Source organism: Aspergillus puulaauensis, chromosome 5, assembly GCF_016861865.1.
Source record: "Aspergillus puulaauensis MK2 DNA, chromosome 5, nearly complete sequence".
NCBI lineage: Eukaryota > Fungi > Ascomycota > Eurotiomycetes > Eurotiales > Aspergillaceae > Aspergillus > Aspergillus puulaauensis.
Window position 1 is genome coordinate 1,656,019 of NC_054861.1, and position 18,954 is coordinate 1,674,972.

Genomic DNA, 18,954 nt, shown 5'->3' on the forward strand with positions numbered 1-18,954 from the left:
AATAAACCTTACTTAAAGAACCAAGATGCAGGCGGTTGTGCCTATTCAGAGTGGAAAGATCATAAACCCCCCAAGCTGTATTGCAGTGTTTGAACTAACAGTAGAAAATATAGAATACACAAAATCAGAAGAAAAGCCCCGTTTTCTCTCTGTTACAGGCTGAAACCAGGAGAGAACACATTATTCCAGATAGAAGGTATTTCGGCAATAATAAAAAGAGGAACAAAAAAAAAAGAAATCTGGGCAAAACAAGGTGGAGAGAATACATGGCTCTAGTTTGAAGGCCTTTTTTTGTGCGGTGATCCGGTGCTTTTCTTTTCTTTCTTGAGCTTTTGCGTGGCTTATCGATTTTTGAGACCTTTTCTCTCTTCGCTGAAGCTATCGCTGAAGCAGACCATGTCGCCATATACGGGCTTTTGGTATAATGATGCAACCGAACGCCGGAACCAAAAGTAATAAGTACAGTCCCTGGTGAGAGTACTCCATTTTTTTGAGGAGTCGTGTCCCTAATGGGTGATATATTTCATCTCAGACGGATGATTGGAGTATTTAAGCGGCCCAGTCGGAGTCAAGAGGGTGACCCTTCTTGTCGGACCGAAGAACGTCAGGGAGGTAAGTTGGTGTCACCTTCACCTTGGGCTGAACAGGAGCAGGAGCAGGAGCACGTGCAGCGGGGGCTGGCTGGCTCTCAGACGCACTGGCTTCACTTTCGTCCGTCTTTCCGCCCTTCTTCTTAGGCTTCTTGGTGTTAACTGTAGTCCACGCGTCATCGCCGGCGCCGAGAAGGCGCATCTGCTCCTCCTCGGAGGGAAGTCCTTGATTCCATTGCTGGGAGGTACCAGCGGTCTTGGCGGGAGTCGAGCTGGGCTCAAATGTGTCCAGCAGGTCAGCCTTCGCGGCTTGCTGAGGCTGGGAAGTACCGTTCGAGGGCTTAGTCGCCTCCTTTGTTTGCCAGGCGTTGGTCTGAGGAGCAGCTGCCGGCTTGGCAGCAGCCTCGCGACGCTCAGACTCGCGGGCAGTGTGAAGCTGCTTCTCGAGAAGCTTGCGACGCTCTTCCTCAGCAGCCTGGACTTCCTGCTTCCGGGCCTCATTCTTTAGTCGCTGCTGGCGCTGCTTCTTGGTCTCCACTTCCTTAAAGTTCTGAGCCTTCTTTTTCTTCTGGGTGTTGGAGTCAACAGAGCCAGTAACCCGGAGAACTGATGCTCCAGGAGCAGGGGCCTCAAGCATGTCGGACACGTAGCCGGCGGCAGTGGGGTTAACCTGAGGAGAGTCGGCGGAGGAGAGGTCATCATCAGCGTCGGCGCCGGTAGTCGACGACGTTCTGGTGGAAACACGAGAAGCGGAGCGCTCGTCATTGCTGGGTTCAAGCTGACGGGTAGCGGCCTTCTTGTTCTTCTTCTTCTGGTTCTTGCTTTCGCCGCCAGCGAACTGAGAGGACGAGGTGCCGTTCTTCACAGCGGCAAACCGCTTCGCCATCTCCTTCTGGTCAATTTCTTCATTTGCAGCGTCATCCTCTGGGGCCTTGACCTCGAAGGTGGGGTTCTCGCTAGCCTGAGCGGTAGAGGCGGGTGTAGGTTCTGGGGATTTTTTCGCCTTTCGTTTTTGTTTTTTCGCGGGGGGGGCAGGCTCCGTCTTCTCTACGACGGGCTTTGCAGAGATCTTAGGTTTGGCGTTCGATTCCCTGTAGTAATATCCTAGGCTACCAGCAACGACGAGCACAATGGCCCAGCTGACGTATGGGTTCATCATCATTAATCTAGCAATGATGAGATTGTCAGTTGCCAATTTCAGAGAAAGTGTTGACTGTTGCAGGGATCGCAAAAGGAAAAAAAAAAAGAACACACCAATTCTCAATTGAATTAGATTCAGCGTAAGAGTGTCGTGACAGTTGGGCGATGGAGATAGGTTAAATCCGGTTGGGGTGTGTTTTGCTACCGGGGGAAACAATGTGCGGCAGCAGCGTTGCGGGAACAAGTGGAGGGAGGAGGCAGGATACTCAGCGAGGTTGCTGAGGTAGGAGCGGTAGAAGCGATCTCTCGCGAGCTTTCGAATCAATTTCTAGGCATCGGGTTGCCGAAGGTTACGAGAGCAGAAGTTGTTGGGGGACAAAGGGGTAAAAGGCGGATGCGGATAATTGCGCTGAAAGGCCAGATTGCCACACGGAAGTCCGACGCGACGGTAGTGCAGCTGCAGCTGTCCTTGTAGGCCGAGAACACAGCACCAGATGTGTTCCCAAAATTATGAAATCGGATCCAACGAAATTGAGTCGATTGTCAGTGCTCGAAGGGAGCGGTTGAGGTTGCGAATTGAGTCTAGGCAACACGTTGCGGCAAAAGAACCGGCGCCTCACCGAAGGAGCATCGGGAAAGCTAGCACAATCGGGGGTCGGATCGACGGATTGCGGAGGAGGTAGCAAGAGAGGACCAGGAGACAGCAGGTGGTAGGAGGATGAGATTCAGGCTCGAGGTCTGGAAGGGGCGTCTGCTGGTTTTAAGTAGAGGGAGGAGAAAAGGAGAGGGGGGAATTGTGAAGAGGACACGGTGCGATCTGGGCGAGACTCCGACTCCATACAGCAAACTCCCCTGTTGATTTCCCATTAATTACGGTGGGATGGGCTAGCATTCACTGCTCCAATCGTCTTGTGCATTTTGGCAGCTCCACATAATTAAGTGACAAGTACTAATCAACTATGTATTTCAGCGAGATGCTGGGGAATTAATGTTGTTTCCCTGACCATACAGCGACTATTGTCGAACAACGCTCATATCCGAAGTATCAGCAACACCGTTTCAACTTGTTCATAAAGGAGTGCCTTCAATTCCCCCAAATGAACCCCTGTCTAGAGTCGAGTTAACAAATTGATGGGATCACCAGAATGTTCGGAATTGCGGGGAAGATCTTCCAGACTGCTATGGCCACGGCGGCATTTCCATCCCTGTCATTCTTAGATTAATACACATTACTGGCGAGATTAATATGTGCATACTTCGGGTGAATTTAACCTTCACTGCCATTAGGGAAGAAAACCCCCATTGGTCTCTGCTCCGATAAACATGCGAGTGCACTGTTCACTTGGCATACTTTTAGGACCGTGCTGAGAATCCATCCTCACGAGTGTATAATGATTTACCTATGGAGATCTGACCAAGTACATAGTACTAGTGATGGATAGTCAGGTTCATACTTCTGTCAATGGATTCATACACAACAGCCATGATTGTGGCATTGAAAGTACGTGCTTTACTGTGTTTCACTATCTAATCCAGTTACCAAATATTTCCATAGAATCATCGCGAGTTGGAGAGAAACAAATGATGTGGACCTGGCGAGAAAGGCCGCCAAGACATCCCACCTTCTCCCCTCTTCTTCCCCAGCCGAGTTTCTTGTCTCGACATACTACGGTATTCATTGAACCACGTTTTTAGAGAGTTATAATCGCAACATGGCACCTACGAAAAAGCTTATCATCGATACTGACCCGGTATGCACTTGCATATTTCGCCACTCCCCAGCAGTGGCCACTTGGTTAGAACCTCCGCTAAGAGATATCACAGGGCATCGATGATATCCTCGCCCTGCTACTGGCGTTTTCTGGAAAGTCCGAGGATGTCGAAGTCCTTCTGGTCTCCTTGACATTCGGTAATGTCGAGGTAAAAAGGTATGACAACCCATCTTGTTTACGACGACCCGTCTAAGTGTCGATGCAGCTGCCTGCGCAATGTTGTCTCCATGTTCCACATCCTGGAGAAAGAGATGCAGTGGCGCCGCGAGCAGGGTAAACCCGAGGGCTTTGACACATTGCGCGCCCATCCACCACTTGTCGCTCTCGGGGCGGAGGATCCCTTAGATGACCAGAAGATGCTGGCAGACTACTTCCGTGGGTTTCGCCACTTGCATGTCGCATGTCTAGTACCCTGTAGCTGACTTCTAAAGATGGAATCGACGGACTGGGTGGAATCCACGGCAGCGTGAGTATGGCCAAATACCCATACGCCCACAGCTTTGCTGACAGCGCAGCATCCCCATTTGACCCCCAAAGAGGCCTGGGAGCATCTTTTCGACCCAACCCATGAGCCTGTCGAACTGAAGCCCGTACCTACGGGTACTCCCGCTCACCAATCATTCATCCCCTCAAAGCGCCCTGCGCACGAGGAGATGCTTCGGGTTCTGCGCGAGAACGATCCGGACACCGTTACCATTGTGGCTGTCGGGCCTCTCACTAACCTGGCTTTGGCCTCCGCGTCTGACCCAGAAACCTTCCTCCGGGCCAAGGAAGTTGTGGTCATGGGAGGAGCCGTGCATGAGCCTGGAAACGTGAGAACAGCTCTTCTTACCTTTTATTTGTTTAACTAACAAGAGCCAGGTAACCCCAGTTGCCGAATTCAATGCGTATGCAGACTCATTCGCCGCCGCGCGGGTCTACGCCCTCACTTCACCTTCTCCCAAGAGTACCTTACCAATCTGCAAGAGCCTGCTAGACCTCCCGCCAAACCTCAGCAGACAACTCACCGTCCGTCTATTCCCGCTGGACATCACCCTAAAGCACGGCATCAACCGCGGTCAATTCCGGAAAGCAACCACCCCGCTGGTAGAGGCCGGCTCGCCGCTAGCTGAATGGGTTAAGGCTTTCATGGCACACACATTCGCAACTCTCGAAAGACTGCACGCGAACCAAAGAGGCGACGCGGCGGAACTCAGCCTGCACGACCCCGTTTGCGTATGGTACGCCCTGACCGCTGAAGACGAGGGGTGGAAACCATCCGAGCACTCACCTGAGGATATTCGGATAGAGACGACGGGCCAGTGGACGCGGGGAGCGTGTATCATTGATCGGCGAGACAGGCACCGGATTGATGGGGATGAGGAGAGCTCGAGCGACCATGGATTGTGGTTGAGCATGAGGGCTGGAAACAGGGTCTGGAGGATGGATAAGTCGCCGGCGGAAAGTAACTTTGGCGAGATTTTGCTCGAGCGGCTCTTTAGTTTTACTTAGGTTAGGTTGCGGCTGTCTGATGCGCCGGGTGATCGGATCTCTCATGGTGGACGCAAGGGGGTGCGTTGGACATGCGGTTTGGATGTACGCCGTATGGTGGGAGAGATATGGGGGCCTGTGTATATGATAGACGCATAGACATCATGATATGTTCATTAGAAATGCACCTTGATAGAAGTCCACTGCCCCTTTTTGAAGAGTGTAGTTGTTGATCACGCGTATTTGAGTGGACATGATTCAGGGGGTGGCCGGGCTTAATAGGGTTTTCTCGGAACTTGCCAAGTATCTAGATTCTTATAGATGCCCTACCTTAAGCATTCTTGCAAATACTCCATACTCCAGCTACTGAAGTCCCACTTAACTTGCAATGGAGACACTATATAACTTAAGGTGAGCTAGCTATACACATCGTTTCCGAAAGCGATGTGGGTGATTCTTGAATGGTCTCGGGTTAGTTTCTTCGGTGTGGAATTAAGACCAATATGTATAATCATATGTAGCAAGAAGATCATTGCGTCACAGAATACTATAGATTCTCAGTTGAGTATCGATGTGGGTAGTGAGGCCCGAAGTCTTCCGGGTTCCTGGAGGAAAGCGTGCCTAATTCTTGAGGCGCCGAAATGGTAGATCATTTTCGAGTCTTATCAAAACCAGGTGTAACGTCATTTATTGAGTTTCCTGCTGGATATTTTGAATGGATACGAACTAATTGCTGTTTGTTAGTAGCTCTGATCTTGCGCTGACGGGTCGCACTTTCAATGATTTCCCCTGATATCACATATCACAGGCAGCATGGTTACAGTAGCATATCGCCGGCGGCTGGGATTGAGATCATCTCCTGGGTTAGCTTTGGGGAATGCAATTGATGATCCGTCTGAAGGTTTCGCAGATATTATAATCTAAGACATTGTTGGAGACGTATCTTTCGATAACCATTTAGCAGCTCCGGATTGGGGAAGAGCTGGAGAAGGAAGCGATTGAGTGCCTGGCTGACGCACACGAACACTCAGCACTCAGCAGCCAGCACAGCCCGGGGAGGAAAAGCCTCACACGATATCTGGATGATACCCCAGGCCCCATAGTGAGGGTGCAGTAAGCATAAAGAGCGGGATCCGGCGTAGTCCAATTAGACGTGGAGATTCAGCATGCGTGCCCAGGCAATGACCAGAAGGGCAATTGCAGTAAAGTGACCTACTGGAGTCATGTCGGGACAGTTACTCTCCAGCTTCGTAAGGCCAGAACCCATGTGCAGGCCGCAAGCTGGTATACCAATCAGTGAAGGATGCTCGCCAGCATGCTCTGGATCTCTCCGTTTTCACCCATGGCGGCAACAGGAGCGATACCACCCCCGCAAGCGACGAGAGGTTCAAGCAAGGGACGCCGGACAGCCGACCCATGAGAATGATGCACCGGGGCACGAGCAGCGAGAGCGTCGACGAGTTGGCGGAGGGCAAGCGGTCTCGTGCTTCGTCCGGCCAGCTGCCGCCAGCCAATCAGCGGGCGGGCAGCAACCGCGTGGGCGCTCCCAAGCACGCGACACCAACTGACGACCTCACTTGCAAGAGCTTCCTGAAACCCACCTTCTATCGTCGCCCTCCTTCGTCGATCCCTCCAATTTTCGTTGCCATGCCTGCGATCTGCTCTTATTACCATCCGCTGTACCATGGCTGCTGCGCCGTTTTCTCACGACTTTGCCACCATGTTGTTTTCGTTGCCGGAGATATAGAACCTGTCTTGTGCCGTGCCTGAGCCTCTCGGGTCCAAGGAACTCTCACCCCTCTTGTCGCCCTTATTTATCCTGTCGTTCTGCTTTCGTCTGACGGGCCCTGAGCTGAGTCTTACTTCCCCAGTGCGAAGTTGTACGACACCCAGTTGGACCAGGCGCTTCTTGTCCTACCTTGTTTCAGCCTGCCTCGCACCCCATAAGGCACCCTCCGCATGTAAGGAAGCCTGAGGATTATTGTCCTTCTCATACTCCCTTTACCAGACAATGTCACGTTCCCGTCTTCCTCCAACGCCCGCCATGTCTGGGGAGCTTATCATCAAGGACAAGGATCAGGCAATGATCGATGGCTCAGACGTCTTTGCTCTGCCGCCGGCTGCCTATAGTCCTTCGAAAGTGAACGATGCCAGCAGGAGGTCGTCCAAGTCGGACCCCTCGGTATTCTTCCCTGTATCACCGACATCACCGCGACTTGATCCGAGCCGCAATGCGAACCCTCCGTCGCAGGCCGGTTTCAAGAGACCCCTCGAAGATCTAGACCTCCCTCCCCCTCCCACCCGAACCCGCAAGATCATCCAGATGAAACCAAAAACCCAGAGCTCGCCGAAACCTGCCGCAGCCCCCGCGAAACCCGCTTCGAAGGGGAACACAAAGGCTGCCGCCAATAGCACTTCTCCGGCGGCTTCCAAGAAGAAGCAACCGAGTGCCACCAGTGCAGCAGGACGGAAGATCGCACGAAAGACCGCGCACAGCTTGATCGAGCGGCGACGGAGGTCAAAAATGAACGAGGAGTTTTCGACCCTGAAGAATATGATCCCGGCTTGTCAGGGACAGGAGATGCATAAGCTTGCCATCCTACAGGTTCGTTTCCCATACCTACCAATGTTTCCCGAGACTCTTCTAACGCCTTGACCATCTAGGCTAGCATCGACTATGTCAACTACCTCGAGCAATGTATCCAGGGTCTCAAAACCCCCGGAGAACACAAACCGCTGGCACCGCCATCGTTGCCCGCCGCTCCCCTATCACCAACATCCCCCGAGTTCCTCGGGGAGGTCCAAGGCAGCACATACTCCGCATCAGTGTCACCCGAAGTACCTCCACACAGCGTAGCCAGCACCTCTCCAATGTACTCCCCTCGAAGCGGGATCCCCTTGGCCGGCGCAACATCAGAAATCCCACCCTCAATCCTTCCAAGTCCTGCGCTGGGACCAATTCGGGCCAACGAGCGCACGATGGGCCCCGGCCCCGCTCGCAGCTCATGGGCTGTTCCGTCTGCCACAACCTCGCCTGCTATCCAACCCCGCTTCTCCAACGCCTCTTCTGCCGACATGGACCACGAAGCTTCCGCCGCGCTACTCATGCTGAACCGGGATCCTCGAGGATCAATCGACTCTGGCCATGGCGGCTCGGTAAGCTCGTCTGTCTCTCGCGAGGACGAGAAGTACAAGGTCTCCGACCAGCAGCGCAAGAGGATGAGCGTGATGGATTTGTTGATTTCCTGAATTAATGATTATTCTTCTTTAATGATAGATGTTGCCGTCGACAGCTCAAAATGGATTCGCGGGGCGTTCCGGGGTGGCTATCTGCTTTGCTTGTTAATATCTGGTCTGTTTCAGTTACGAATAATGAGTGGCGTTGGAACTGGTTTCGTTTTCAACGTGGTCTTTTCAATATGAGTATATTGTTTTGCCCTCTTTTCTTGTGCCTTGTAGTACATCTTCAAGCACCAAAAACATACCGAACCCAAAGCATACCCTACCAGGATTACAACAGAAAAGATTTTTACCAGAGTAAGTACAAGGATGGGCAATAAGACACCCCGCTATAGCAAGGCCAATCCCGTCCCTCCCGGGTCCATTGCCCATTCAACTCCCTGAAGCCAATCGCAACCAAACCCGACCCCCCAAAACAACCTTACCATGGAATCTTCTCGACGGAATATAAAGTTCACCTTGGCCAAAGCTCGGGATGTCTTTATTGGGCTATGCTCGCAATCACTGGACCCGGGCCCTCGCGCGGGACAGGAGCTGCTAAGGGCCGTGCAAGGAAGGTTTAGTTAGTATGGAAAGTATGTACCCCGCACGACCTAGACTACCTGGTGTCTGCGGTTTCCAATTGTTCGAGGCATGGTCTAGCCTTTGGATGGATTCGTAGCCAGATAGCATGAGAGGACTGGATTGCAGGGGTGTCTGTGCGCTGGGTTTGTCCCACTGACACTGGACTCCGTTACTCCTCTGGATTGTGGGGGATTTGGGGGCGGAGTATGGCGGGAATGGTATAACGTTGGAAGTTCACTAAGTAAACCAAACCATCTATCTGAGAGCATAGTTTAGTAGTCCCAACCAAACACTCGAGGCAAATCCAAAGACCAGCCTTAGGAGAAAACTCGGCGAAGAAATCCGAGGAGAAAGGAAAGAAATACGAAAAGCCAACCACTGGTCCATGACGACGATCATCCAGTGCCAGCGCCCTGTCTGCCGCCAAGGGCTCAGGTCGTGTGTCCTGGAATTCAACCTCAGGCTAGCAATGCACTGCTTTACTGTATTGGGTTATGGATTGGCTGTGCGCAGAACGCGGCCGGCTGGCACGGCTGGCACGGTTGGCTTTGCGTCTTCTGGGCGAATCATTGGCATGGTTTTCCTGTCGTGTCTTTTTTACTCCGGATACACTTTGTCGTTGCTCGTTGGGGAGTCAGAGGCACAGGCAAAGGCAGGGCTGGGCGACTTGATCTGCTGCCAAGCGGAGGGATCCACTGATGTGTTTTCTTGTTAAATGCCAATAATTGACGACACCTGCTCTGGCATTCTGAGTGAGAATGGTTGTAATAGCAGGTAGTACGTAGTACTTCCGATACCCGAAGTGAAAAGTTGGTGACTCGCACTGTGGAAGTCAAGTCCGCTTGGGGATCGATGACATCAGAGAGTGGGTCATTCTTTCTGAGCCATTTCGCGGCGTTCTCTCCAACAACTCTCAGTTTTAAGTCATTCGAGGCCCAAGGGGATCTCCAGCTAGAGATCTCCCGGGAGCCTGGAGCCTGGAGGCGTCAGCGAGCCAGTCTGCGTACTACTTGTCATGCCAAGATGATAGCGCAACAGCCGCGTTCTTTTCTGAAGCTATTCTCGGCACCCAACTGGGACTCGGACTTGACCTCCACCAAGGGCCCCGCACGCCCCAGCGAACCCCCTCCAAAACGAGGTGCGTATATAGACTCCCGATTCGGCCACCCCTTCCCTCTCTTCCCTTCTACTTCCTCCCCCCATCATGAAGCCTCTGATTCCATCTAACTCGTCTCTGACCGGTTCAGCTTCCACCATGGCTCGGTTCCGCACCCACCAGCACAAGAAGAACGCCCGCTCTTTAGCCTCCGAGGGCCCCTGGAAGGTCGATACACCGTTTGGACCGCCCGAGATCTCGCACATACACGTCCCCGGCGGCATTCGACGGATACGAAATACCTTTGCGAAATTGACTCCATCCGCCCGGGCCGAACGGCAGTTGCTCAGACAGAAGAACCTATACAAGAGCCCCCTGACCGAGCGCAACGTTGACACCTTCGTCACGCACCAGGAATTCGCGGAAGCCTGCTATCCGAATCGACACAGCAATGAAGTACAAGTGGTCGCTTGGCTTGATCGACTGTACTGAAGATCCTTGGCTTGCCATCCCTGTTCTACGTTACCATACCCTCTGACTCGACTGAGTCTGCCACTTCACAACGCGACAACAAATCAACTCGGCATCTCTACCCGAGACTCCATCGCAGCCACCAATATCTTCGCTCCCGATCCATTTGACATTCCTGCCGTTGATCTTCGAGTTCATGATACATCATCCGCTTGCGAATCATTATCTTGGCGCGAAGTGTGATAGCATTGGCACAGTCGCCAAGCATGCAAGTCAACAACGCCGGCAGACGCCCAGGCAGTAGGCACCCGTGATCACCAGAGATACCAGTCACACCACCCACCACGATGACTCGCGGGAAAGAACCTCGTTGCAGTGATTTGTCATCCATCCAACAACGAAATGGATGGCCCTGGATAACCCTATACAAACAGGGGGTTTCCGTGTTCGACGCGCGGCTCAACCCTATGAATTATATTCTTGCTATGGACTGCATACATTCGACGGCTCATTGGCAAGTTCCCGTCGACTGGCTCGCTATCTATATCCATCCTTACGGCTTATTTTCTTTTGTATACAGCCTTTTTGATTGCAGTTGATCCATTCGTTTGTTACCTGCAACAGCTTTGCTATTCCAACTAAACTACTGATCGGCTCTATGTCGGCCGTCGGTGGATGATTACTGTTTTCGATCGCGAATACCCATTTGCTTATTTGTTATCCTTGCTTTTCTAGCCAGGTGCTTGGAGTTTAGAATACCTATTTGTTTTTTTAGCTGCTTTACTTTGTTTATGATTAATACAGACAGAAGTTATTCTGAGGCTGTGCTTCTGCCGTAGTAGACTCTCCCATAGTGTGGCGTTTTCCCTTGCTCATGTTGATACTCAATTGGTGGGTCATCTATACAACTGGGCTTCAGGCAACTTCGAGACGTACCTCTAATCGGAAGAAGGTCCCAGCTAATACTCAATTTTCTGTAAGGTGCTGCGGCGGAACGATACGAAAAGAAACGGCTGTAAGGCTCAATTCCAAGCCCCCTTGCTTCAGGGCAGTGCAGTACCCTGCTTAGCCACCCAAGCCTCTGCCATCAGCCTCGTAGTACTGTCTACTTGGCGTTTTGCTTTTTCCAACACCACAATTTAGCCTTGAAGGCAGAATTTTCAAATCACAAACTTGCCCAACTTGGTTGACCAGAGACAACCACCTTGTCGATTTTGTTCGATTACCTACCCGGATGCACTATTTTCATTATGGCTGGCAGTTCTCGAGAGCGCCAGATTGACTACGAACAGCTGGATCTGGAAGCTGAGAGGCGCCGCAAGAGACCCCGCGGCGACCATGAAGCTCACCATAGCCTGGCCATTCGCAACGGCCACCAGAAGCGACTGAGATATCAAGACTATAAGATCGGAGTGATTTGCGCGCTGGAGTTTGAGATGAGTGCTATACGATATATGCTCGATGAAGAGCACCTCAGATTGCCCCCCGCACCGGGAGATCGGAACCTCTATGTTCTCGGTAACCTCTGTGGCCATAACGTTGCGATTGCTTGCCTTCCAGGGAATCAAGGAAAAGGAGCCGCCGCAACCGTTGCCACGAATATGGCACGCACTTTTCTTGAAATTGACTTACGGGTGCTTGTTGGGATTGGAGGCGGCATACCGAGTGATAGGCACGATATTCGCTTAGGAGATGTGGTCATAGGCATGCCTGACGGACTGCATAGTGGAGTGATTCAGTATGACTTGGGAAAAGATACAGAAGAGGGATTTGTCCTCAAAGGGTACTTGGAGCCGGTCCCTTCTATCCTGCGGTCCGCTATAGTGAGGATGCAATCAGATCACCGAGTCAAACAAAACAAGATCAACGAATTTCTAGGAGCAATGCTAAAGAAGGGAGAAGGTCTTTCTACATACCAGAAGCCCCCCGCCGATACAGATGTCCTTTTTCAAGTGGGCTCAAAACATATTCTCAGTCAGGAGAGATGCAAGTACTGTGATAGCGAAACCGTGATCCACCGAGACCCAAGGAAATCAAACGCTCCAAAAATCCATTACGGATTGATTGCTTCTGGGGATCGGGTTATGCGAAATGCTAGGGGCAGTCGTTTGACCACACAGCCCGATTTATGCAATGTATTATGCTTCGAAATGGAGGCTGCTGGAATATTGACAGACTTTCCATGCCTTGTGATTCGCGGCATTTCTGACTATGCAGACTCGCACAAAAACGATGACTGGCAACACTATGCCGCCGCCGTGGCCGCGGGATGTGCCAAAGAGGTCCTTTCTTATTTGAGCTCTGAATTATCTGTGGATGAAATGGAACTTGACTACATCATCTCACAGAACTATGCTGCACCTGCATCCGCTAAACCAGCCGACATTTCATCTCGACATCGTGATGGGGACAATGAATCGCTCAGCAAGGAAGCAAAGCAGAAATTACTGGAGTCATTGAGATTTGATCAGATCGAGGCTCGGAAGAGTAACATTAAAAGTTCCCACGCAAGGACTTGCAAATGGCTTCTGGAAAACCCGGAATACTGTGAGTGGCTTGACACCACCGAGCTCAACAGCCATCACGGTGTTTTGTGGATAAAGGGAAAACCGGGAGCTGGAAAATCAACACTTATGAAATTTGCTCTTGACAATGCCATCGAAAACATGAAGGATAGGACAGTCCTACACTTCTTCTTCAATGCGCGAGGAGAGGAGTTGGAGAAGTCTACAATCGGGATGTATCGATCTCTCTTGTGGCAACTTTTTAGTGAACATGAAGCTCCAGCTATGAAAGCACGGCATCAAGACAAGGGCTTCCAGTGGAATGTGGTATTGCTGCAAGAAGTTTTTCAAAAAGCAATCCAGAGCCTTGGAGAGTCGGCTATCATGTGCTTTATTGACGCACTCGATGAATGCGAAGAGATGCAGATCCGCGACATGTTACGCTTTTTTGAAGACATGGCAGGATTGGCTGTCAAAGCTGGCATTCGTTTTAATGTTCTTTTTGCGAGCAGGCATTACCCCCATATCACCATCAAGAAAGGGTTGGAGCTCACCCTAGAAGGCCAAAAGGGACACAGCGATGACATTGTGGCTTATGTGGATAGCGAGCTGAAAATCGGAGACAGTAATCTTGCAACACAAATACAAATCAAGGACGAACTTCGACGAAAAGCATCTGGAGTTTTCATGTGGGTTGTTCTTGTCGTGCAGATCCTGAATAAGGAGCATGACCGTGGCCGTATACATGACCTTGAGCAGAAGCTCCGACACATTCCTGGCGACCTGCACGAACTATTTCGCGATATTCTGGCACGGGATGATGCTAACAGAGATGAGCTCATTTTGTGTATTCAATGGGTTCTGTTTGCGATACGACCTTTGAAGCCTGTGGAATTATACTGCATCCTTCTTTTCGAAACCGATTGTAGTGCAACCAACGAGTGGAAACCCGGGAATATTACAGACGAAGCCATGAAAAGGTATATTCTGGATTGTTCCAAAGGACTTTCAGAAATAACTGTTTCAAACCCAACTGTCCAGTTCATCCACGAGTCTGTGAGGGACTTTCTCCTCAAGGAAAACTGGTTATCCCAGATTTGGCCTGAGCTAGGAGACAACTTCCAGGGGCAAAGTCATGAACATCTAAAGAGGCTCTGTCTTGAATACATGACTATGAAGAGCATACCCGGATGCTTGGGTCTGGAAAACTCCCATCCAAAAGCCCACAGACGGGAAATGGTTGAGGGCTACCAGCCCTGCGGAAAAGCCACCGACGCATTTCCGTTCCTCGAGTACTCGGTTCTGAATATTTTTGAACATGCAGAGGCGGCAGCAAAGAATGGGATTATACAGAGCGCCTTCCTTGAGGACTTTCAGCTCTCTTATTGGAACGCTTTGAACGGAATTTTGGGAAATGTATCCGCATACAAATATGACTCCGTTGTGAGCCTCCAGTATTTTCTTGCGGAATATGGCCTCCTAAATCTCATCGAAGCTTGTCCATTCAGTCCATCTTGGCTGGAGGAAGAAAATTATAAGGAGCGTGACGAACATGCGCTCTTTTGGTGCCTTACGACCAAGAGCAAAGACACTCTTCAAGCAATAATGAGAGCATATGCACGGAATGGACCTCCGGGGAGTAAGCTTCACGGACTATGCAATCGCGCAGTGAGTGCGAATATTCAAGATAATTTCGAGTTATCAAAGCGGAACTCCGTCCCTCCCGTTGCACCGGGGACTGGTGAAGAGCTTTTATTCATTTTTATGCTTGAAACAGGAGCTATATTACTGGATGATTTTGATGAAGAGTGGAGAACACCACTAGAATACGCGGCGGCGAATGGCTATTTGCAGCTCGCCCGACTATCACTTGACCGCGAGCGTGCTGACCCGAATTTCGATTCTGATTCTAGCCTCATAGATCTCGCATTATTATATGCAGCATCAAATGGGCACGAGGAAATTGTCAAATTACTGCTTGCTGATCCCCATGTTGACCCTAATCTCTATAATTTTAATACACCAACGGCACTTGCAAACGCAGCATCAAATGGGAACGAGAAAATTGTCAAATTACTGCTTGCTGACCCGCGTGTTGACCCTAATCTCTATAAATCTAATACACCAACGGCACTTGCAAACGCAGCAGAGCATGGACAAGAGAAAATTGTTAAATTACTGCTTACTGATCCGCGTGTTGACCCTAATCTCTATGATCCTGATATATTAACGGTACTTGCATGCGCAGCAGCGGATGGACAAGAAGAAATTGTCAAATTACTGCTTGCTAATCCGCGTGTTGACCCCAACCTCCATGGTTCATATAAATCAACGGCACTTGCATCCGCAGCGTTGAATGGGCACGAGGAAATTGTCAAACTACTGCTTGCTGATCCGCGTGTTGCTATCCAGAGCGATGTAACACCGCTGGTATGTGCAGTAAGAAGTGGGCACATAGAACTTGTCAGGTTTTTGCTTGATGATCAGCGTTGTAACCTAGATATCAAAAACGACAAGCGCGGGGCACTGATATCATCGGCAGCAAGGAGGTGTTATCCGGAAATTGTCAAGTTACTATTTGATAATCAGCATATTATTCGAGCTATCGAAGCTGACCCATACGAGTCACCACTATCATCGGCGGTAGTGAATGGTCACGCAGAGATTGTCAAGTTACTTCTTGATAAACAGCGTTTTCACCCAGATATGAAAGATGATGAGGGCTGGACACCACTATGCCACGCAGCAGCATATAATCACGCAGAAATCGTCACTTTACTTCTTACTGATCAGTGTGCTGACCCAAATCTTACGGATATTGATGGGCGAACACCGCTGTCATGGGCGGCAGGGAATGGTCACACGGAAACTGTCAAGCTACTGCTCGCCGCTAAGAATATTGACCTAAACACCAAGAGTGCTGATACACTGTCCTGGGCTGCAAGGAATGGACATACGGAGGTTGTCGAGCTACTGCTTGGTAATGAACATGTTAAATCAGGCATCTGGGACGATGAAGAAAAGTTAGTAAGGGAAGCCTGGTCTTACGGGATGGATATCACGAAATTACTACTTGCTGAAACGCCTATCGACCCAAATATTCTGACTCCGCACGGCATGACACTATTATCATGGGCAGCATGGAACGATGATAGAGAGCTTGCGGAGTTGCTACTTAAGTCTCAGCGTCTTAAGCCGAATATTCAGGATAAAGAAGGTCGCTCGGCATTATTACTCGCAACAGAGAGACGCAATGTGGAAACATTGCAGCTGTTACTCTCTGATCCGCGCGTTGACCTGACAATCCAGGATAAAGACGGGAAAACAGCACTATCATTGGCAAGAGAGATGGTTGATGAGACGCTTGTCAGCATGCTGCAATCTGCATGTAGATGAAGATTACTCTGCTACACCCAACCACCTGAATCGACCATCTGACCTCGAGCATAGCGATGTCGGCGACATGTCACCATTCAGGCACTATAGATTGACTTGACTAATAGCCCCGACAATTTGGCGCCTAGGGCGTAGAGTCTACTACAACGTCAGGTCCGAGGAACAGCAAGTAAGGTCATCGGGTAAATTTGTCGAATGGCTTGAGAGTCGGGTTTGTAAACTCTTCTGCTTGTACCATATAGCAGTATTATTCTGGCTATGTCACTTGAATAAGGTCTTTTCTGAATCCAGATGACCTGACTCAGGTCTTCTGACGACCAACTGTCACACTCTACTCTATATGCAGTGCTAGCATCGGGTCAATCTCCGTTCTCAGCCCAGAAGCCCACAGAAATATTTCCCGAGGAAATACCCGACTGACGAACGCCTCCAAGCCAGGGCCAAAGCTTGACTCTTGCATGCTCTTGCTGGGCCTCTGCGTTGAAGAGTGCGGTCTCATTTAGATTAACGATCGGCAAGGCACAACAGTGACAACACCGCGTTGGCGAGTCAGCCCAGGGAGGACTTCCTCGTGCGGAACTCGTTATGCGTATTCTATGCTTAAAAGAGTGTTAGTGTCTTTTTTTTTGAAACGGTGGATAGATTTCCAAGTTCTGGTTCTGGTCTTGATCTGCGGGGTCTGCGGATCCTGGCGTTCCCACGCTGCGGAGATGGCTGGTGGGTTGGAGACGTTGGGGGTTTGATGTTGATGTTTTCCGGGTGTTTTGACGGGTTGTTTGACTTTGAAGATGCGGATATTTCAACTGTCTTTTTTTCTCCAGGTCTATATAAACTCCTCAGTCCTATCCCCAGTACTCAATTCAACCAACACCAGTCAATTGATCAACTCTCAATTACGAAACAATATGAAGTACATCCTCAGCATTGCCCTCTCGGCAACTCTAGCCACCGCACAATCCGTCTCTGGATCCGCCGAGGGCTTCGCATCGGGCGTCACAGGCGGCGGCGACGCAACTCCCGTCTACCCATCCGACGCCGCCGAGCTCGAAAGTCTCTTATCAGGCGACGGCTCACAGGTCATCGTTCTGACCAAGACCTACGACTTCACAGGCACCACAGCCACCGGCACAGCCTGCTACTCATGGGGCGAAGGCGAGGGGTGTCAAGCCATCCTGCAGGACGACTGCGGCAGCGACCCGAGCACAATTGCGACGTATGATGCGGCCGGTCCAACGCCGATTCCTGTTTCCTCGGACAAGACGCTCCTTGGACAGGGCGAGGGCGCCATTAAGGGGAAGGGGTTGAGTTTTACCGGTGGGGCGAGTAATGTTATTGTCCAGAATATCAAGATCACGGACTTGAACCCGGCGTATGTCTGGGGTGGGGATGCGTTAACTTTTGATGGGAGCAGTTCAATTTGGATTGACCATGTTGAGGTACGTCTTTCCTTACTATTATATAGCTTTGATGGTATAGGAAGGTGACTGACTGACTTACGTAGACATCCTTGATCGGCCGTGTGCACTACGTCTTTGGCTTCGAGGCAAACAGCCAGATCACCCTGTCCAACAACTTCCTCAACGGCGAAACAACCTACTCGACCAGCTGCGACGGGTACCAGTACTGGGGCATGGAGCTCGTCGGTGCAGACGACTCCATCACCTTCAAAGGAAACTACCTATACAAAACATCCGGCCGCGCACCCGCACTCAGCGGGACAACCAAATTCCACGCCTGCAACAACGTCTGGAGCGACAACACCGGGCACGCAATCGAAGGAAACCAGCAAGGCCAGGGTCTCTTCGAGGGGAACGTGTTTACGGATGTGGCAAACATCGCAGATAGCACTACCTGGGAAGGTGGATCGCTATTCCTATCTTCGGCGGATGGGAGCGGGAATGATGCGTGCTCGAGCTATATTGGCCGGGATTGTGTGAGCAGCGTCTATACGAACAGTGGTGGTGGCGAGGGGTACACGGATGCGAGCTTCTTGTCTGACTGGGCGGATTTGACGATTGCGGAGTGTAGTGAGGCGAGTGAGATTGAGAGTTCTGTTCCTGACAGTGCGGGGGCGACGTTGTAGATATTTATATACTCAAGTAGGGTTGGTGAGTTAGGGCTTCTGCTTCTGTAAATACTTGTATCACTTACTGTCAATTTACCTATCACCTCAAAACTTCTCGGCCCTTTGGAGTATCAAAAGAATAACGTACTTGGACACACCCAGGAGTCGCTCCCCGTCCAATATCTAGAGAACCCCAATTCGCTGCGCAGAGAAGGCTGTCTTGTATCTTGTGTCGTTGATCTAGAGGGGTTTCCAATCTTGATAAAATTGTATCTTATGAGGAAGTATTTAGCATGGTTCTCCAGGTGGTCTGGTGGACGGGCCCCTGCAGTTCTCGGCTTGCATGTGTGATACTGGGTAGAAGTGTAGATGACTGTGTAACCACAAGTCTTTTCTGCAAGAAACATCGCCTTGTTACTCTAAATCTAGTATAAATTATTTGCAGGTTAGAAGTGTATCCAACAATGGGGTTGTCTGGACAAGAGACCAACTGCGGCTAAGGCACAATCTACGCCATTGCACTGTGCCGTCGTATCTGACGACTGACTATATAAAAATTTATTACTATCTAATGTTTGACTGAATTAGTATGAGATTTGATTAATTTATTTCTTATTTTCTCGACTATGTGCATATCGTGTCACGT

The 18,954-nt window shown here is 50.5% G+C and overlaps 7 protein-coding genes across 7 annotated transcripts; 5 read left to right on the plus strand and 2 right to left on the minus strand.

Annotated features, from left to right (window-relative positions):
• Positions 1–549: 549 nt before the first annotated feature.
• Positions 550–1,752, minus strand: APUU_50639A (uncharacterized protein; the record flags this gene model as incomplete). Its single annotated transcript, XM_041705658.1, has 1 exon — positions 550–1,752. The coding sequence occupies one exon, from the start codon at positions 1,750–1,752 to the stop codon at positions 550–552; it is 1,203 nt and encodes a 400-aa protein (XP_041558122.1).
• A 1,690-nt stretch (positions 1,753–3,442) lies between these two features.
• Positions 3,443–4,993, plus strand: APUU_50640S (putative nucleoside hydrolase; the record flags this gene model as incomplete). Its single annotated transcript, XM_041705659.1, has 6 exons — positions 3,443–3,481; positions 3,555–3,658; positions 3,708–3,877; positions 3,934–3,968; positions 4,018–4,314; positions 4,364–4,993. The coding sequence occupies 6 exons, from the start codon at positions 3,443–3,445 to the stop codon at positions 4,991–4,993; spliced, it is 1,275 nt and encodes a 424-aa protein (XP_041558123.1).
• Positions 4,994–6,265: 1,272 nt separating this feature from the next.
• APUU_50641A (uncharacterized protein) lies at positions 6,266–6,658 on the minus strand (the record flags this gene model as incomplete). The annotated part of the gene is made up of 1 exon (XM_041705660.1): positions 6,266–6,658. The coding sequence occupies one exon, from the start codon at positions 6,656–6,658 to the stop codon at positions 6,266–6,268; it is 393 nt and encodes a 130-aa protein (XP_041558124.1).
• Positions 6,659–6,983: 325 nt separating this feature from the next.
• On the plus strand, positions 6,984–8,221 carry APUU_50642S (uncharacterized protein; the record flags this gene model as incomplete). The annotated part of the gene is made up of 2 exons (XM_041705661.1): positions 6,984–7,577; positions 7,637–8,221. The coding sequence occupies 2 exons, from the start codon at positions 6,984–6,986 to the stop codon at positions 8,219–8,221; spliced, it is 1,179 nt and encodes a 392-aa protein (XP_041558125.1).
• Positions 8,222–9,799: 1,578 nt separating this feature from the next.
• Positions 9,800–10,364, plus strand: APUU_50643S (uncharacterized protein; the record flags this gene model as incomplete). Its single annotated transcript, XM_041705663.1, has 2 exons — positions 9,800–9,914; positions 10,024–10,364. The coding sequence occupies 2 exons, from the start codon at positions 9,800–9,802 to the stop codon at positions 10,362–10,364; spliced, it is 456 nt and encodes a 151-aa protein (XP_041558126.1).
• A 1,229-nt stretch (positions 10,365–11,593) lies between these two features.
• Positions 11,594–16,243, plus strand: APUU_50644S (Pfs, NB-ARC and Ankyrin domain protein; the record flags this gene model as incomplete). Its single annotated transcript, XM_041705664.1, has 1 exon — positions 11,594–16,243. The coding sequence occupies one exon, from the start codon at positions 11,594–11,596 to the stop codon at positions 16,241–16,243; it is 4,650 nt and encodes a 1,549-aa protein (XP_041558127.1).
• Positions 16,244–17,148: 905 nt separating this feature from the next.
• Positions 17,149–18,326, plus strand: APUU_50645S (polysaccharide lyase family 1 protein; the record flags this gene model as incomplete). The annotated part of the gene is made up of 2 exons (XM_041705665.1): positions 17,149–17,679; positions 17,745–18,326. 2 exons carry the CDS (start codon positions 17,149–17,151, stop codon positions 18,324–18,326), a joined length of 1,113 nt encoding a protein of 370 aa, XP_041558128.1.
• Between the last annotated feature and the right edge of the window lie 628 nt (positions 18,327–18,954).